This window comes from Erinaceus europaeus, chromosome 3 (genome assembly GCF_950295315.1).
Source record: "Erinaceus europaeus chromosome 3, mEriEur2.1, whole genome shotgun sequence".
NCBI classification, from domain to species: Eukaryota; Metazoa; Chordata; class Mammalia; order Eulipotyphla; family Erinaceidae; genus Erinaceus; species Erinaceus europaeus.
The window spans coordinates 34,922,229-34,939,521 of NC_080164.1; the positions used below are offsets into that span (position 1 = coordinate 34,922,229).

A 17,293-nucleotide genomic window follows, 5' to 3' on the forward strand; every position below is an offset into this window, starting at 1 on the left:
TTAGCCTTTTGGATCTCCTCTGAAGTGAATGTTTTGTTCATATCCTCTGCCCATTTTTGGATGGGGTCTTTTGCTTTTTTGGTGCTAAGTTTGCTGAGCTCTTTATATATTTTGGTGATTAGTCTCTTGTCTGATGTTTGGTATGTGAAGATCTTCTCCATCTCAGTTTTTATGCTCTATGGGAAGAAATGGAATTGTGTGAAGCTCTTACATTTCATGTGCTCTTGGTAGCCAAGTCTCAGGTCAATACTTATTTCTCCCCCATCTTTTCAGCCTAATTCAGTTCTCTAGAAACTGTTTTGTTTATTTAAGCAACCCCAAACCCTTCTAATTGTGTGTGTGTGTGTGTGTTCTGTTTCAGGTATCTAACTCTTATTCATGTTATTCATATTATTATTGTTCTTAGCCATGTACCTATTGCTTATACTCCAAAGATTTAACCATTATGGAGAAGTAAAGTACAGAATACTAATTAAAAGTAATGGTAGAGTGCTAGAAATCTCAAAAGAACAGCTCATATGATAGAGTTGGTAAGTCAGGGTCAAGGAGTAATGAACAAAGACACTAGACAGGAGTTGATGTCAATAAAATATAGAAAATGGGAATAATGAATATATATGTTCTGAAACATTGAACCTGCTTCAAAATATTTACAACTACATCTGCTGATTTTCTATGACCTTCTTTATTGAGCTTCTGTGCTTCTATGTTTAAATGAATGATGCTTTTTTCCCCTGATGCTTCTAAATTCTTGTCTTTTTTTCATGGGGTTGAATTTGCAACAAGCAAACCTTTTTACCTATTACCTAAGCTCAAAAATAACTACCAAAAAAGGTCATTGTAAGGTTAAGTAAACACCAGGAAATCCTTCAGTGTACATATCTTGCTAATGCATGTAAAAATTGTCTTTATAAAGGAAGTTTTGAAGCAGTAATGCCTTTAAAATTCTGCTTATAGGGAGTCAGGTAGTAGCGCAGCAGATTAAGCGCATGTGGAGCAAAGTGCAAGGACAGGTGTAAGGATCCCGATTCAAGCCCCCAAACCACATACAGGGGAGTCACTTCACAGGCAGTGAAACAAGTCTGTAGGTATATATTTTTCTTTCCCCCTCTCTGTCTTCCCCCCTCCATTTTTGTCTAACAATGACAACATCAATAACTACAACAATAATGAAAAACAACAAGGGCAACAAAAGAGAAAATAAGTAAATAAATATATAAAAATTTCTGCTTAGAAACATTAGTGGGAATTATCTAGCAGGTCACTATAGAATGAGGAAATAACTACAAAAGAAAGAAGAAGGAAAAAATTAAAAGACATGAAGAAAGTAGGGAATAGAGGTATGGAGAGAAAAAAAGACAGATATTATTGGGTCAAAATACATGCAGTAGTCTTTGAAGCTGTGTATCCTAGCATATCAAGCATTTATTTTTCCAGATATTATAAACTTGATTTAGGGAAATGAACACGTGCAGATGTTATTGTTATTCAGGCAAAATGGTGCATATTGGTTCAAGTTAGTTTTTTTAGGGGGTACACTTTAATTCTATTTTTTTTTACATGTGAAGGAAAGCTTTATCCAATTTGCAGAACAGATCACAGAAGGAATAAAGAAAAAGGAAAAAATTCAAAGGCACTATAAATTTAGCACATGGTCATAATACATTGAACTAGAAATATTCATTCTACAGAAGAAAACTGGAATTCTGGAGAAGTTAACTATTGGGCTTTTGTACAAGGACTTGATGACTTACAGTTGGAACTGGATTTTTGGTTCTCTTTTTAAAATTTTTATTTATAAAAAGGGAACACTGACAAAAACCATAGGATAAGAGGGGTACAACTTCATGCAATTCCCACCACCAGAACTCCATGTCCCATCCCCGCTCCTGATGGCTATTCTATTTTTTATTCTTCTGGGAGTATGGACCCAGGGTCATTATGGGCTGCGGAAGGTGGAAGGTATGTCTTCTGTAATTGCTTCCCCACTGAACATGGGCGTTGGCAAGATGATCCACACCTCCAGCCTGTCTCCCTCTTTCCCTAGTGGGGCAGGTTTCTGGGGAAGTGAGGTTCCAGGACAATTGGTAGGGTTATCTCCCCAGGGAAGTCCAGTTGGCATCATATTAGCATCTTGAACCTGGTGGCTGAAAAAAAAATGTTAACATACAGAGCCAAAAAATTGTTGACTAAACATGAACCTAGAGACTAGAAAAGTTCATATGAAGAGTTGAGGGGTCTCCATTTTGTAGATAGCTAGTAGGTCTATTTTAGTTATATTCCAATGGGCCCATGAGTATACTAGTGTTTTGTTTGGGTTTTTTTTGTTTGCTTTTCTTGAGCATGAAATCTGATATGCAGGTGGATCCAAGTTACTGTTGGGGAGATGATGTCATGGCTGGAAAAGGAACAAAGAGCTGGATCAGGGAAGAGAGTAGCTCCCAAATATGGGAAAGGTGTATAAATATTGTTGACTGTAAATTTCATCGATTTGATCTGATCCAGAGCCCAAATTCAGCTTAGGAGTCTAAGTGACCTCTGCATCCCTATAGATCTGAGCTCACATTCTGTGTTCACAAGTAGGAATGTTCCAAGCTTCCCCAATTTCAGGACCATCTTGTTCAGGTGGAACATAGAGTATGTTGTCCACCCTCCCTTTGGAGGATGAAACATTCTCTACTGTTGTTGATCCACATTGTGGGCAAGGTCCTATGGGATCCCACAAAGGGATCTGTTGTGTTGTTCCTGATAGAGATAACCAGTAACAAGTTAGTTCTTTTATGGATTTTCAGTTCTTCATCTTCTCTTCTTTTCTAAGCCATATCTCCATTGATTACTATTTCCTGAGTTCTTTCTTTTTCTTCCCTCTAGATAAGTGAAGCAAAAGAGGTAACTTCCTCCTCAGGTATTATCCAGATTCTTTTTTCTCTCTATGATAAGACCAAAAGCCAAAGGAGATCACAAAAGTTCTGGGTCCCAGTCTTCCCCTAACAGTAGGAACTTTTTGTTTGTAGGCAGGTGGTGAGAAACACAGAAAATAGCCAAGCTTACAGTTAGCATCTGGAGTCTAAGGAAAGGGTTATAAGAACCTCTCATCTACAGCTGGTTGGTTAGAAGCCCAGCTAAAAGTTGGGGCTGGTAGCTGGCATATAAAAAAGTGTGGTCTGATTTTGGAAGACTGAGACACTTACCTGTGATGTTCATGCTATCACTGGGGATACAGTGTCAGAACTGAATTGAATGTTTAGACACCTTATTGAAGTCTGAGCCTTGCCTTTTGGTACGGAGTTCTCCACATAGTCACACTGTAACTGGGTTCACAATACCTAGACAGTAGTATCCAGGAGAGGAATCAGTACCAGCTTACTCTCTCTTCAGTGCCCTCATATTTTTGATGATGATGTTTCTTTTATATGCATACTTTCTTCAGCTACCACTATTAAAAAAAAAAAAGTCAGAGGTAAGAAGTGAAATTAAAGTATTATTCTTTAAAATGTGGGGAGAATTCCATCAGTCATTTTAGTTAAATTATCTTGATAAAAATAATTACCTTAGTGATAGTGATTATATTGATGAAGTTCCTTTGCATGACCATAATGTAGTAGGGCTCACATCAAGCCTTTAACCATGTTTCTAGGAACAAAAAAGAACTTTTTAGGAAGCAAGACACATTTCTTAAAACATGCAAAGTGATACACTGAATGGGTCTAAAATAACATAGTTTATGTAAAAAAAAACATTCTTTATTATATCTTTTTATTGTAAATTAAGTAAAATTTTTGACTAGGAGGTAGGTGGTACAGTGGGTAAAGCACTGGACTCTCAAAAATGAGATCTTATGTGGAGTTTGCAGCATTGTATGTGCCAGAGTGTTGGTCTGATTCTCTCTTCTGTCCTCATCTCTTTCTCAGTAAAGATTTAATGCAATTTAAAATATATATCAAGTTAGCCAAACATAGTTGTTTACTTAGTAGTTTCTTTCTCAGTGCTCTGGAAAGAAGAAAGAAGAAGGGGATAGAACATTCTAAATAGTATGAATAGATATGGTCCCTAGGGCATATAGATGGGGTTTACAGTTAAAGGTATTTATATGCTTTTCCAATATTTGGGGTCTAGTCACTTCCCTGATTCAGCTTTCTAGTCTTATTCTCAACTCTGACACCATCTTCCCAGACTATATTTTCAGCCCGCCAGCATGTTAGCTGTTGGGCTTAGATAAAAATTTGTTTTATCATGGGCCCCTTGAAATATACATAAAATAGACTTCCTAGGTCCTTCCCACAAGAAGACACTTAATTCCATCTGTTCCATCTTACTTTTAGGTTTCTGATTATTAAATAATCTGTTTTGCTTTTTATCTTAATGTGTGTGTGTTGTTGGTTTTTTTTTTTTTTTTCAGCCAGAAAGTTACAGATACTACCGTCACGCCAACCTGACTTCCTTGGGCAGATGACTTCACCAATGTGTCCTGGAATCTCACCTCTCTAGAGTCCTATCCCAACAGGGAAAAACAGAAACAGGCTGGGGGTATGGATCAAACTGTCAACATCATATTCAAGGGAAAAGCAACTATGGAAGCCAGATCTCCCATCTTGTTCATCCCATAAAGAATTTTGGTCTATTGCTGCCAGAGGGATAATGAAAAGGAAAACTTCCAATGGAGGGGATGTGATAAAGAACTTTGGTGGTGGGAATTGTGTGGAATTCCACCCCTGTAATCTTACAGTCTTGTCTATCATTATTAAAATCACTAATAAAAAATTTAAAGCAACATTCTAAATAGAATCTAAATAGAATAGTAAATGTGACTAACATTATCAAAAATGCAGCATATATATGTGACTTATCTCCACTGAGTTTGGATGTTAATTATTCAGCCTTGAAACATTGGGGTTAATTATGATGAGTTTCAAAATGGCATTAAAAAGCATCTACATGAAACAGAACCTAGAAACTGAGGGAAGTGAAAAAGGAAATAGGTGAGGAGGGTATCTAGATCTAAGTAGAAACTATTTGGTTAGGTAATTTATGGTATCTTTTTTGGGTCTTTCTGCTTGCTTGCTGCAATTGTTAACTCACTGTAAACTATAGTTTCTATTTATACCTAGATATTCTCTTCACCTATTTCCTGTTTCACTTCACTCAATCACTCCAAGTCTAACCTTGTCAGACAAAGTAAGGACAACAATCTGGATAAGGGCAAGAGACCAGCATACTTTAATGATGGCTTTTTGGTTACTAACAGGCCACTCCATCACCTGGAGCCTTAGTCAGGGAGTCCTGGGATTCCCACACAGACATGGTGGGCCTAGACCTCTAACAGATCTCTCTTTCTCCACTGTCACTGCGCATCTCCATTAGGAATAATGTAATGGACCCCTTTGTCGGCTCCCATAGGAACTTGCCCTCAATGTGGATCAGTAATGGTAGGACTGCTCCATTCCCCAAAGGGAGGCTGAGCAACATCCTCTACCATTTAAAGAAGATAGGTCCTGAAATTGGTGCAACCTAGAATGTTCCTACTCCTGACCACAGAGTGCAAACTTGGACCTACAAGGATGCAGAGGTTACATAGGATGCTGTGCTGAATATGGTCCCCAGATCAAATGGATGTCAACAATATTTGTCACAGTCTTTTGGTGGTGGGAATGGTGTTTATGTACACTCCTAGCAAAATGTAGACATATAAATCACTAGTTAATTAATTTGAGAGGGGGAAAATCAATTGCATGTCTCAAAGTTTTTCAAAACACAAACTGAATCTTTTTAATATATAGGCTGTGTATTTGATATGCGGACTCTCTCAAAAGCCTAGACCAAGTAGATCAGAAGCATTCAATAGCACAGCTATATACAAGATACTGGGTACTGTACAGCAAACCCTAACAAAAGGACTTTTCAAAGTTAACCCAATTACCAAATAATGTGATGATAACAATAACTATCATTGTCTTTTTGAACCCTAAGACAGCAGGAACCTCACATCTCCACTATAGAGCCTCTACTTCCCCCAGTCCTGGAACCCTTGGATAGGACCCACTTTCCCATATGCCTCTCCCAATCCATATCAAATAATACTGCATCTGCCCATCACAACCTAACCAACGCAACGATTGCCACCTCAACATGCTTCACTTCAGACTGTGTCCAGAGACTTCACATGTGGAATGACAACCCTTCAGCTTCATTACTCGGGTGAGACCTTTCCTTTCATAGTATACTCTAATTTCATCTCAGGTGGTTCACTTTCTAACAAAGTCCCAAAACCTAGATATACACCAGTTTCTGTGAGAGAGAGCATATCTTCACATGTATCTATAAACTACTGTAAAATATATACCTGAAAGCAGAAGTACACTAGAGTTTGCAGTGAGTACCCCCCAACACTTCCTCTCCACTATTCCAAGCTTTGGGTTCATGATTGCTCAACAATTTGTTTGGCTTCGTATGTTAACTCTCTTTTCAGTCACCAGGTTCCAGATGCCATCAGGATGCTGGCCAGGCTTCCCTGGATTGAAGACCCCACCAATGTGTCCTGGAGCTCAGCTTCCCCAGAGACACACCCTACTAGGGAAAGAGAGAGGCAGACTGGGAGTATGGACCTACTAGTCAACGCCCATGTTCAGCGGGGAAGCAATTACAGAAGCCAGACCTTCTACCTTCTGCAACCCACAATGACCCTGGGTCCATGCTCCCAGAGGGATGGAGAATGGGAAAGCTATCAGGGGAGGGGGTGGGATTTGGAGATTGGGTGGTGGGAATTGTGTGGATTTGTACCCCTCCTACCCTATGGTTTTGTTAATTAATCCTTTCTTAAATAAAAAATAAAAAAGGGTTACGTGCAAGAGGACAGTTCTCCAATGAAGATATATGAATTATTGATATGCATATGACTGATGTGTAGCACCAGTGATTACTAGAATGATACAAGTCAAGGTGATATGGTGCTATCACTCCATACCCATTAAAAAGATTTTTATAAAAATGTATAAAAACAGAAAAAAAGCAAGTTGAACAAATATTATTAAGAATATGAAGAAACTACAGTTCTTTTGGAATGTAAAATAGTGACTTCATTGTGGAAAATAGTAAATATGGATTGCCTTGTGATTCAGCAAATTCACTTAAAGATTCATAAACAAAGTAACTGAAAAAGAAACTCTAACAAACATTTGTTACCTACATTCACAAGAGAATTTATTACGAGAGCTGAAAGAAGGAAATCATTGACATATCTATAAAAGTAAATTGATTCGAGAATGTGTTATATGTGTACAAGGAGATGTCATTTAGCTTTGAAATGGAAGACAATTCCAACATAACTACAAAGGAGCTGATCTCTGAAAACATTATGCTAAGTTAAATAAACCAGAGACACAAATAAGTACAATATTATTCTACTTATAGAAAGACTTAAACTAATTCATAGAGATAAAAAGTGGAATAATGACTGTAAAGGGCTCAGAGGTTAGAATAACACGAAATCACTTGGAATAGGAGAAATAGCAGATTATATAAAATCAGGATTTAATTTTGAAACATGAAAATATTTTGTTTATAGATCATTCTAGTAATCACTGGTGCTACACATCAGTCATATACATATCAATAATTTATATATCTTCATTGGAGAACTGTCCTCTTGCACGTAAACCTTTTTAAAAAGTTATTTTTCTTACTATGTTGTATGTGTTCTTTAGATATTCTGAATATCAACCTAATTGTTCTTTAAAATTCAAGTAATCATAGCCCCAATTAGAAGTGCTCTCTTGTTCTCTTGTTTAGAGTCTTTCAAATTTTTGCCCCGGATATTTGTTCTTTTTTAAAAATTTTTATTTATAAAATGGTAACACCGACAAGACCATAGGGTAAGAGGGGTACAATTTCACACAATCCCCATGACCAGAACTACATCACTGAGCAGTGAAGAGGTGGTTTCTAAGTTAGAGAAACAAAATGGGTAAGAACTGATATGCTTGGGGGTGGGGGTGGTAGACTGGGTTAAGTGCGCATAGAGGAAGCACAAGGACCTGTGAGGATTCTGGTTCAGGACCCTGGCTCTCCACCTGCAGTGAGATCTCTTCACAAGTGGTGAAGTAGTTCTACAGGTGTCCAGCTTTCTCTCTTTCCCTATCTTCCCCTTCCCTCTCAATTTCTCTCTGCCCTAAAAAAAAAAAAAAAAATCAGCAAAATGGCCATAGGTGTAGTGGGTTCGTAATGAAGGCATGGAACCCCAGCAATAACAATGGAGGGAAAAAGAGAGAGAGAGAGAGAGAATTATTATGCTTGAAAGCATTTCCCAGATTTTTTCCCCACAGACTCTAGAAAGTTATCTGAAATTATTAATTAGTAGTCTCTGTCAATTTTATGTTTTCTTTTTTTTTTTTCTTTTATAATTTATTTCTTTATTGGGGAATTAATGTTTTACATTCAACAGTAAATACAATAGTTTGTACATGCATAACATTCCCCAGATTCCCATTTAACAATACAACCCCCACTATGTCATTCATCATCTTTCATGGACCTGTACCCCAGAGTCTTTTACATTGTTGCAATACTCCAATTCCATTTCAGGTTCTACTTGTGTTTTCTTTTCTAATCTTGTTTTTCAACTTCGGCCTGAGAGTGAGATCATCCCATATTCATCCTTCTGTTTCTGACTTATTTCACTCAACATGATTTTTTCAAGGTCCATCCAAGATTGGCTGAAAACGGTGAAGTCACCATTTTTTACAGCTGAGTAGTATTCCATTGTGTATATATACAACAACTTGCTCAGCCACTCATCTGTTGTTGGACACCTGAGTTGCTTCCAGGTTTTGGCTATTACAAATTGTGCTGCCAAGAACATATGTGTACACAGATCTTTTTGGATGGATGTGTTGGGTTCCTTAGGATATATCCCCAGGAGAGGAATTGCAGGGTCATAGGGTAGGAAACTGAATCACTGTATTTCACCAAATACAAAAGTAAATTCCAAGTGGATCAAGGACTTGGATGTTAGAACACAAACTATCAAATACTTAGAGGAAAATACTGGCAGAACTTTTTTCCGCATAAATTTTAAAGACATTTTCAATGAAACGAATCCAATTACAAGAAGACTAAGGCAAGTATAAACCTATGGGACTACATCAAATTAAAAAGCTTCTTCAGAGCAAAAGAAACCACTACCCAAATCAAGAGACCCCTCACAGAATGGGAGACGATCTTTACATGCCATACATCAGATAAACGTTTAATAACCAACATATATAAAGAGTTTGCCAGACTCAACAACAAGACAACAAATAACCCCATCCAAAAATGGGGGGAGGACTTGGACAGAATATTCACCACAGAAGAGATCCAAAAGGCTGAGAAACACATGAAAAAATGCTCCAAGTCTCTGATTGTCAGAGAAATGCAAATCAAGACAACAATGAGATATCACTTCACTCCTGTGAGAATATCATACATCAGAAAAGGTAACAGCAGCAAATGCTGGAGAGGGTGTGGGGTCAAAGGAACCCTCCTGCACTGGTGGTGGGAATGTCAATTGGTCCAACCTCTGTGGAGAACAGTCTGGAGAACTCTCAGAAGGCTAAAAATGGACCTACCCTATGACCCTGAAATTTTATGTTTTCAATATACTACTCTAACTGAAGTGAAAATTGAAGAAGAAAAGAAAGTAGAGCAAAAAGGTCAGTTAGGAGTTTCTGTAATAGCCAAAGCCAGGCCTGTAGACCTGTAAGGGGTCATAGGCAATAGGGGCAAAGGGAAGAAGGGACATATGGATGACAGTGCATTTAGGAAGTAGAATTGGCAAAGTTCAGGCAACCCATAGTATTATTTTGAGAATTTCCCAAAGACACTCCCAAGTTTAATCCTCTGATTGCCAGTTTTACACATACCAGTTGACATGTGTATCATTATCTTATCATGACTCTCCTGAGAGGGAACAAAATGCAGGATCAATGTCATAAACACAGCTCTCTATGCCACAGAGGTTAAGAAGGTGGAACAGATTTACAGCTATCTTGACAATCACTGATGCCTAGCTTTCTTCTTGCTCATTACCTCTGATAAGGACCCATGGGTTGGCACAGAAAGCATAAGTAGTATAATGAGACCCAAGTGTACAGTCCTCTGTGCTGTGTCTATACAGTCAAACAGCTCTGGTTGGTTCTGACAAATTTTGTTCAATTGATTTCAGTTTTGGTCACAGGCAACCTGCATGACTGTTTTAAAAGGAGTCTTAAAACTAAAGCTAGCTTTCAACTACTATCCCTCCTGCAACCCATTTTAAGAGACTTGTTGGAGTTCATGGCTTATCCTTACTTCAGGCCGGAATGAGACAAGGATGTATAAATTGATGACTGTAAAACGTAATGACTCTACCTTGTCTGCAATGGGTTTTTAACTAGAGACTAGCCATTGTGTACCCTGTTCTTGCCTCTGGCTTGACACTAGCTTTAATTTAAATATTCAGGTCAGCTTCTCTTCTGATATATTATACATCCCATTAATCTTTCCTCCCCTAGTCCCCCCTGCAGTGTTCTTGACCAACTTCTAGTTGCCTGTCAGAGGGAGTCTATCAACAATAAATAAACAAATTAATACATAGAGGATCCAGTTGCCTGACCCTATACTATGTAACCCTGCATATTTCCAAATAGTCTGTCACTTTAATATGGTATCTGTCATATCTTAGTCACAGAATAAATGCTTATTTACTACTGAAATAGACATTAAAGAAATAACAATATATAAAATAGTTCAAAGTATTTGAAATTGTATCATTTAAATGAGGGCCTCTAAATACATCCAGTTAAATAAGAAGATGTAAAGTAACACGACTGAAATAAAACAGATACTTCAGTAGGGAAAATTTGAGTGTAGAATATTTAGTTCTGATGAGCAAAATTATGAAAGGAACAAATGTAAGAGTTTTCATTTATTGTTATTAATCATCTCTTTTGGGAAAAACTTTCAAATAGAGAAACATTGCTTAACTATAGAGTACAATAACTTTTCATGAATTTGAAAACACCCACTAAACACAATCACAGTCAACCAAGCCATATTTATCCCAGGGATGTAATGGTAGTAAAATAAGCCTAAATTCACCATATCAATGAAAGAGAAATAAAAAATCACATGATTATCTCAATAGATACAGAGAAAAATTAACAAAATTCAACATCACTTTATGATCAAAATACTGTAAAAATGAGGATAGAAAATTCCTTAGCCTAGTGGAGTCCATATACAGCAAACCTATAGTCAACATAATCAATGGTTTGATTATGTAAAACTAAAAGCATTCCCCCTCAGATAAAGTACTAGACAGGGCTGCCAACTATCACCATTACTATGCAACACAGGGTTGGAAATTTTTGCTATAGCAAACAGGCAAGAGCAAGGAATTGATGCAGATTGAAAGAGAAGTTAACTCTCACTATTTGCAATTGATATGATAGTATATACAGAAAGAGCTAAATAATCAAGCAGCAAGCTCCTGGATATTACCAAGCAACATAGTAAAGTGTCAGGCTACAAAATTAACATACAAAAGTTGGTAGCATTCCTTTAAGCAAACACTAAATCAGAAGAAGAAGAAATCCAGAAATGAGTCTCATTCACTATAACAAAATAAATAACCAAATAATAAAATACATAGGAATAAATTTTATAAGAGAAGTGAAAGTCTTGTAAACTGAAAAATTATGAGTCATTATTCAAGGAAAGAGAAAAAGACACACAGTGGAAAGATATTCAATGTTCATGGATTGGAAGAATTAACATCATCAAAATGAGTATTCTACTCAGAGAGATAGACTAATTTAATGCAATCTCTATTGATATTCCACCTAATTTTTAAAAGAGAATTTCACTAAAGCTGAAATTGTTTATCTGGAAGCAGAAAATACTTAGAATTGCCAAAACAATCTGTAGAAAAAAATAACAGGACTGGAAGCTTCACACTCCCAGATTTCAAATTGTATTATAGGGCCATTGTAATCAAAACTCCCTGGTGCTGGAATAGAAATAAACCCAGTGACCAATGGAATAGATTTGAGAACCTTGAAATAAGCCCCCATACCTATGGACATCTAACCTTTGATGAGGAGGCCCAATGGAGAGTCAACAAATGGTATTGGGAAAATTGTGTTGAAATGAGCAGAAGATTGAAACTGAACCACTGCATTTCACCACACACAAAATTAAACTCTAAATGGATCAAGAACTCTGATGTTAGACTAGAAACTATCAAATACTTAGAGGAAAATAATGGAAGCACTCTTTTCCATCTAAATTTTACAACCATCTGCAATGATACAAATCCAATTGCAAGAAAGACTAAAATAAAAAATAAACTAATGGGACTACATCAAATTAAAAAGTTTCTGAACAACAATAGAAACCACCACCCAAACAAAGAGACTTTGTATCTTTGGAAGATACAAAGATCTTTATATGCCATACATCAGACAAAAAGCTTTTAGTCCGAATGGCCTCATGGTAGCATCTGCAACTTAGTGACTGAAAGGCAGTATGATATAAAGCAAAACTTTAAAAATATATTTTAATTATCTTTATTTATTTATTGTATAAAGACATCCAGAAATCAAGAGGGAGGGGGGTGATAGAGAAAAAAGAGATAGAGAGACACTGCCCCAATGCTTCACCACTCACAAAGCTTTTTCCTTGCAGGTGGGGACCAGGGGCTTTAACATGGGTCCTTGTGCATTGTAACATGTGTGCGCAACCAGGTGTTCCACTACTCAGCCTCAAAAATTGTCCAATAGACAAGTACCCAAAGGTGGGCATAGAACAAATGAAACTAGTGGTGTTCCCAGCTTCATCAATCTGGGAAGTCTTTTTTAGATGAGATTGGGAGTTTTCAGGGTGGTATGGCCATAGATAAAGTCTTTTTAAGGTATGTTTCATGTGGCCTATGGTGGGAAAAGGGCCCACTGTCTGAAAAATCCAAGCCATTATTTCCATGAGAGTCTCAGCGGGTTGACCCTGAGACCTCTCTCTGAGGGGCAATAGGCAGGTCCCTCTGACCTCGTAAACTTATCATGGATGGTCTTTTTCAGACCGGGAACTTTCCTATACATGCTCACTCATTCCCTTTGAACAAAGGCCATGAATTACCATGTATGGCTAACCGAAACCCATCATAAATATCCTGGCTCTGCTCAACTGTTCCCTTTCCCCCTGCCTTGAGGTGTTTGTAATTTGCCCTTAGAGAAAAAAGCCTACCTAGGCATTGTGAGTTCATGACTAGACCTCATAAGATAACTTTCCAGTTGTGATCAAATACTTATTAGGTCAAGACATAACTATTCATTGTATGTAGATTAATGATTACTTCAATCTTCTTTCTGAACCTTGGGTATATCTACTTGCTTGTATCCCTTAATAAATGAATCATCCATGAGGCTTCTCCAGGAGCTGGTCCTGTGTTTCCTTCCTCTCCACGCACTTTACACTCATCGCCAGCCCCCCCCCCCTCCGAACCCCAAGGGCTGCCCCGGTCTCCTCTGCCAGTGGCCAGGGAGGCAGAGAGCCCGAGACGACCCACAGCCCATGACTTCCATAATTTATATCTAAGCCTTATAGTTATCATGAGGGTGGACCCCTATAAAGAACTTTGGTCCATACACACGAAGAGGGATAAAAATATGGAAGCTTCCAATAAAGGGGATAGGACACAGAACTCTCATGTTGGGTACCTCTGATGTGTGGAATTGTACCCCTATTATCTCACAATCTTGTTAATCATTATGAAATCACTACTTCAAAATTTTAATTAAAAAAGGCTAATGACAAAATTTTATAAAGACCTTACCAAAATTAAAAAAAATTCAAAATCAGAAAGATGATATGAACATAATATTCACCGAAGAAGAGATACAAAATTTCAAGCAACAACAACAACAAAAAAACTGTTTCAAGTCATTGATTGTCATAGAAATACAAATAAAAACAATGAGATACTGTATCACTCCCATGAGAATATAATACCTGAGAAATAATAGCAACAACAAATGCTGGAGAGGTTGTGGGCAAAGGAACCCTTCTGCACTGCTGGTAGGACTGTAGATTTGTCCACCCCCTATGGAGATCAGTCTGGAAAAGCCTCAGAAGGCAAGAAATGAACCTACCCTATGACCTTACAATTCTTCTCCTGGGGATATATTCTGAGAAAATGAACACACCCATCCAAAAAGATCTGTGTGTATCTGTGTTCATAGCAGCACAACTTGTAATAGCCAAAGCTTAGAAGTAATCCAGGTATCCAACAATGTATGAGTAACTGAGAAAGTTGTGATACACACACACACACACACACACACACACACACACACAATGGGACGGTTATTGAAATGGTGAATTTTATCTTCTTCATCTCATCTTGCATAGAACTTGAAGAAATCATATTAACTGAGGTGATGAATATGGGATGATTCCACTCAAAACCATAAATTGAGAGAAGAAAAATAATAACATACACACACACCAGGGGGAAACACAGAGCAGAGTTTGGACGAGGTTAGATGTATTGCATCAAAGTAAAGGACTATATGCATGTGTGTGTGTGTGTGTGTGTGTGTGTGTGTGTTCATGTTCTGGAGCATGATGGTGGAGGAGGTCATAGATGGAAGGTAAGAGTGTTATACAGAAAAATGAGAAATTTTACACATGTACAAGTAACTGTTTTTATTGTTTACTGTAAACCCTTAATCCCTCCAATAAAATGTTTTAAAACTTCCCCTAGTATCAAGATATTCAATAGTTGTTTTTATAGTACACACATATTTATTAGAAATTTAATGATGACTTATAATATTATGAGATAACAGTATTATGAACCACCACCAGATTTTTGTGTCCCCATTCCCTCCATTAGAAACTGCAGTAGTTCTCCCAATGATATGGGTTGACTATTAATTTTATAACAAACTATATTTATATATATTTGCTCACTTTTTCTGTGTTCCTGCTTTCTTTTCTAAGTCATAACTCCACCTCCTCTTATTTCTTTTCTTTTTTGGGGGGGGGGGTTGTAGTTTTATTAAGAAAAACTGCAGATGTTTGGTCCTGTGTCCTTAGAGGTCCTGCTGCCCGCGAGGGGCTGGAGGTCCCCAGAGGTCCTGCTGCCGGGTGAGGGGCTGGAGGTCCTAGACGTCCTGCTGCTGGATGAAGGGGTTGGGAATGGCCTCCATGCCGTCCTGGGGGCAGATGAGCACGACGGACGTCCCCCTGCAGACCACAAGCCCCAGCTGCCGCGTGTCCTCAGACAGCTTGTACTGGTCGTTGGGGTCTCGCATGTATTCCATGGTCCCGTCCAGCACCAGGTTCAGCAGAGGGTCAAAGCCTTTCAGGATGCCACTGGCTTCGTGGCCGCCCTGGAACTTGACCAGGATGGCCTTGTCGATGTACTTGGACAGGTCCAAGATGCTCTCCTTCTTCTTCTTCTTCTTCTTCTTCTCCTTGTCCGCCATGTTGCCGTGCCGTCCTCCCACCTCCTCTTATTTCTGAATATTTTTCCTCTTTTCTTTTTCTCTCTCCAGGTCTTGATGGAATTGGAGTTCAGAGTCCTATGTTCATCTTCTTTATTTTTATTAGTGATTTATTAATGATTGAAAGATTGTAGGAACAAAAGGAGTACAGTTCTATATAATTTACATGACCAGAGTTTCATATTCCATCCCCTTTACTGGAAAATGCCCTATTCTTTATTACTCTGGCAGTATGGATCAAAGATATTTATGAGGTGGTGAGCAGAAGGTTGGAGGTCTGTCTCTGCTTAACATGGGTGATGATAGGTTGATCCATACTCCCAGCCTGTTTCTATCTTTCTCAAGTGGGGTAGGACTCTAAAGCAGTGGGCTTCTCAGACACTTTAGTGAGGCCATCTGCCCAGAGAAGTCAGGTTGGCATTATAGTAGCATCTGTAATTTGGCTACTGAAAAGCATTAAGATACAAAGCAGAACAAATTGTTTAATATAATCAGGAACCTAAAGATAAGAATATAGCAGATGATATTTGGGGTCTTCATGTTGGAAGAAAGAAGGTCTATTTTAGGTATATTCCAAGGGGACTGTGACTTTACTAACTTTTGTCTGACATGGACATCTGCTTCTAACATTTCTCCCCCTCTGGGAGTATGGATCAAAATTATTTATGGGTTCAGAAGGTGGGAGTCCTGGCTTCTATAATTGCATCTACACTGAACATGAGCATTGGCAGGTTGATCCATACTCCCAGCCAGTCTCTATCTTTCCCTAGTGGGGTAGGTCTCTGGAGATGTGAAGTTCCAGACACATTCATTGTTGGTTTTGTGTTTACTGTCCATCAACATATTTTCTTGGATTATATCCTATAAAACCTAATTAGGCTATTTTTATTCCTTTTATTATTTGTGTAGTTTGTAATACATTTTTACACTAGTACTTTGTTAAATGTATGCATTTTACTAATATTTTCTTCCCCAAAGTGGCTTGTCATCTAACTTCCTTAAGGAAATTTAAAGAACATTTTTTTTTCTTCTTGCCCCCCTTCACTGACTTTATTCCTTCAAGAATATTCACTTAGGTATCTAGAAGATAGTTCACCAAGTGGAACAATAACCTTTCAATGCACCATCCAGTTTCTACTTACATAGGAGAGCCACGGATGGCAGCAGAGGAAGCTCTATGGATGGGGAGCGACGTTTGTCCCTTTCTTTGTATATCTCTCTCCCCTTCTCAATATATGTCTTCTTCTCTTTCCAAATTAAAAAAGATAAAAATTGGATCCTAGGAGATTATTCAAATGCTGTTCATGTTTGAGGACCTGCACTCTTTCCCTAGAACTATATTAAACAAGATGTATACATATATGCATATTTATGTGTATATATACATGTATATGCATATATGTATATTACTAAGTACCTGATGCAAGACAGGACATTTTTGCTTTAAGTTCACAGTTGGTAAGGCAGAATTTTTAATCCAAGTTTGGAAATCCAGATGCCCAACAATAGATGAGTGGTTAGGAAAATGTGGCATATATACACAATGAAATATTACTCCGCTGTTAAAAATAATGAAGTCATCTCCTTTGCCTCACCTTAGATGAAATTTGATGGTTTTGTGCTACATTAGATAAACCCCAAAAGAGAAAAACAAATACCTGATGGTCACTTATAGATGGAATGTAACAAACAAGAACAGGAAGGGAAATCACAAAGTGAAACTTGGACTGGATGTGGACTAGTGTACCAAAGCAAAGGACCATGGGGAAGGAGGG

General features: G+C 37.9%; 1 protein-coding gene across 1 annotated transcript; it reads right to left on the minus strand.

Annotated features, from left to right (window-relative positions):
- Positions 1-15,092: 15,092 nt before the first annotated feature.
- LOC103112771 (U6 snRNA-associated Sm-like protein LSm7) lies at positions 15,093-15,513 on the minus strand. The gene has a single exon (XM_016187759.2). It carries the CDS (start codon positions 15,498-15,500, stop codon positions 15,177-15,179), a length of 324 nt encoding a protein of 107 aa, XP_016043245.1. The 5' UTR covers positions 15,501-15,513; the 3' UTR covers positions 15,093-15,176.
- Between the last annotated feature and the right edge of the window lie 1,780 nt (positions 15,514-17,293).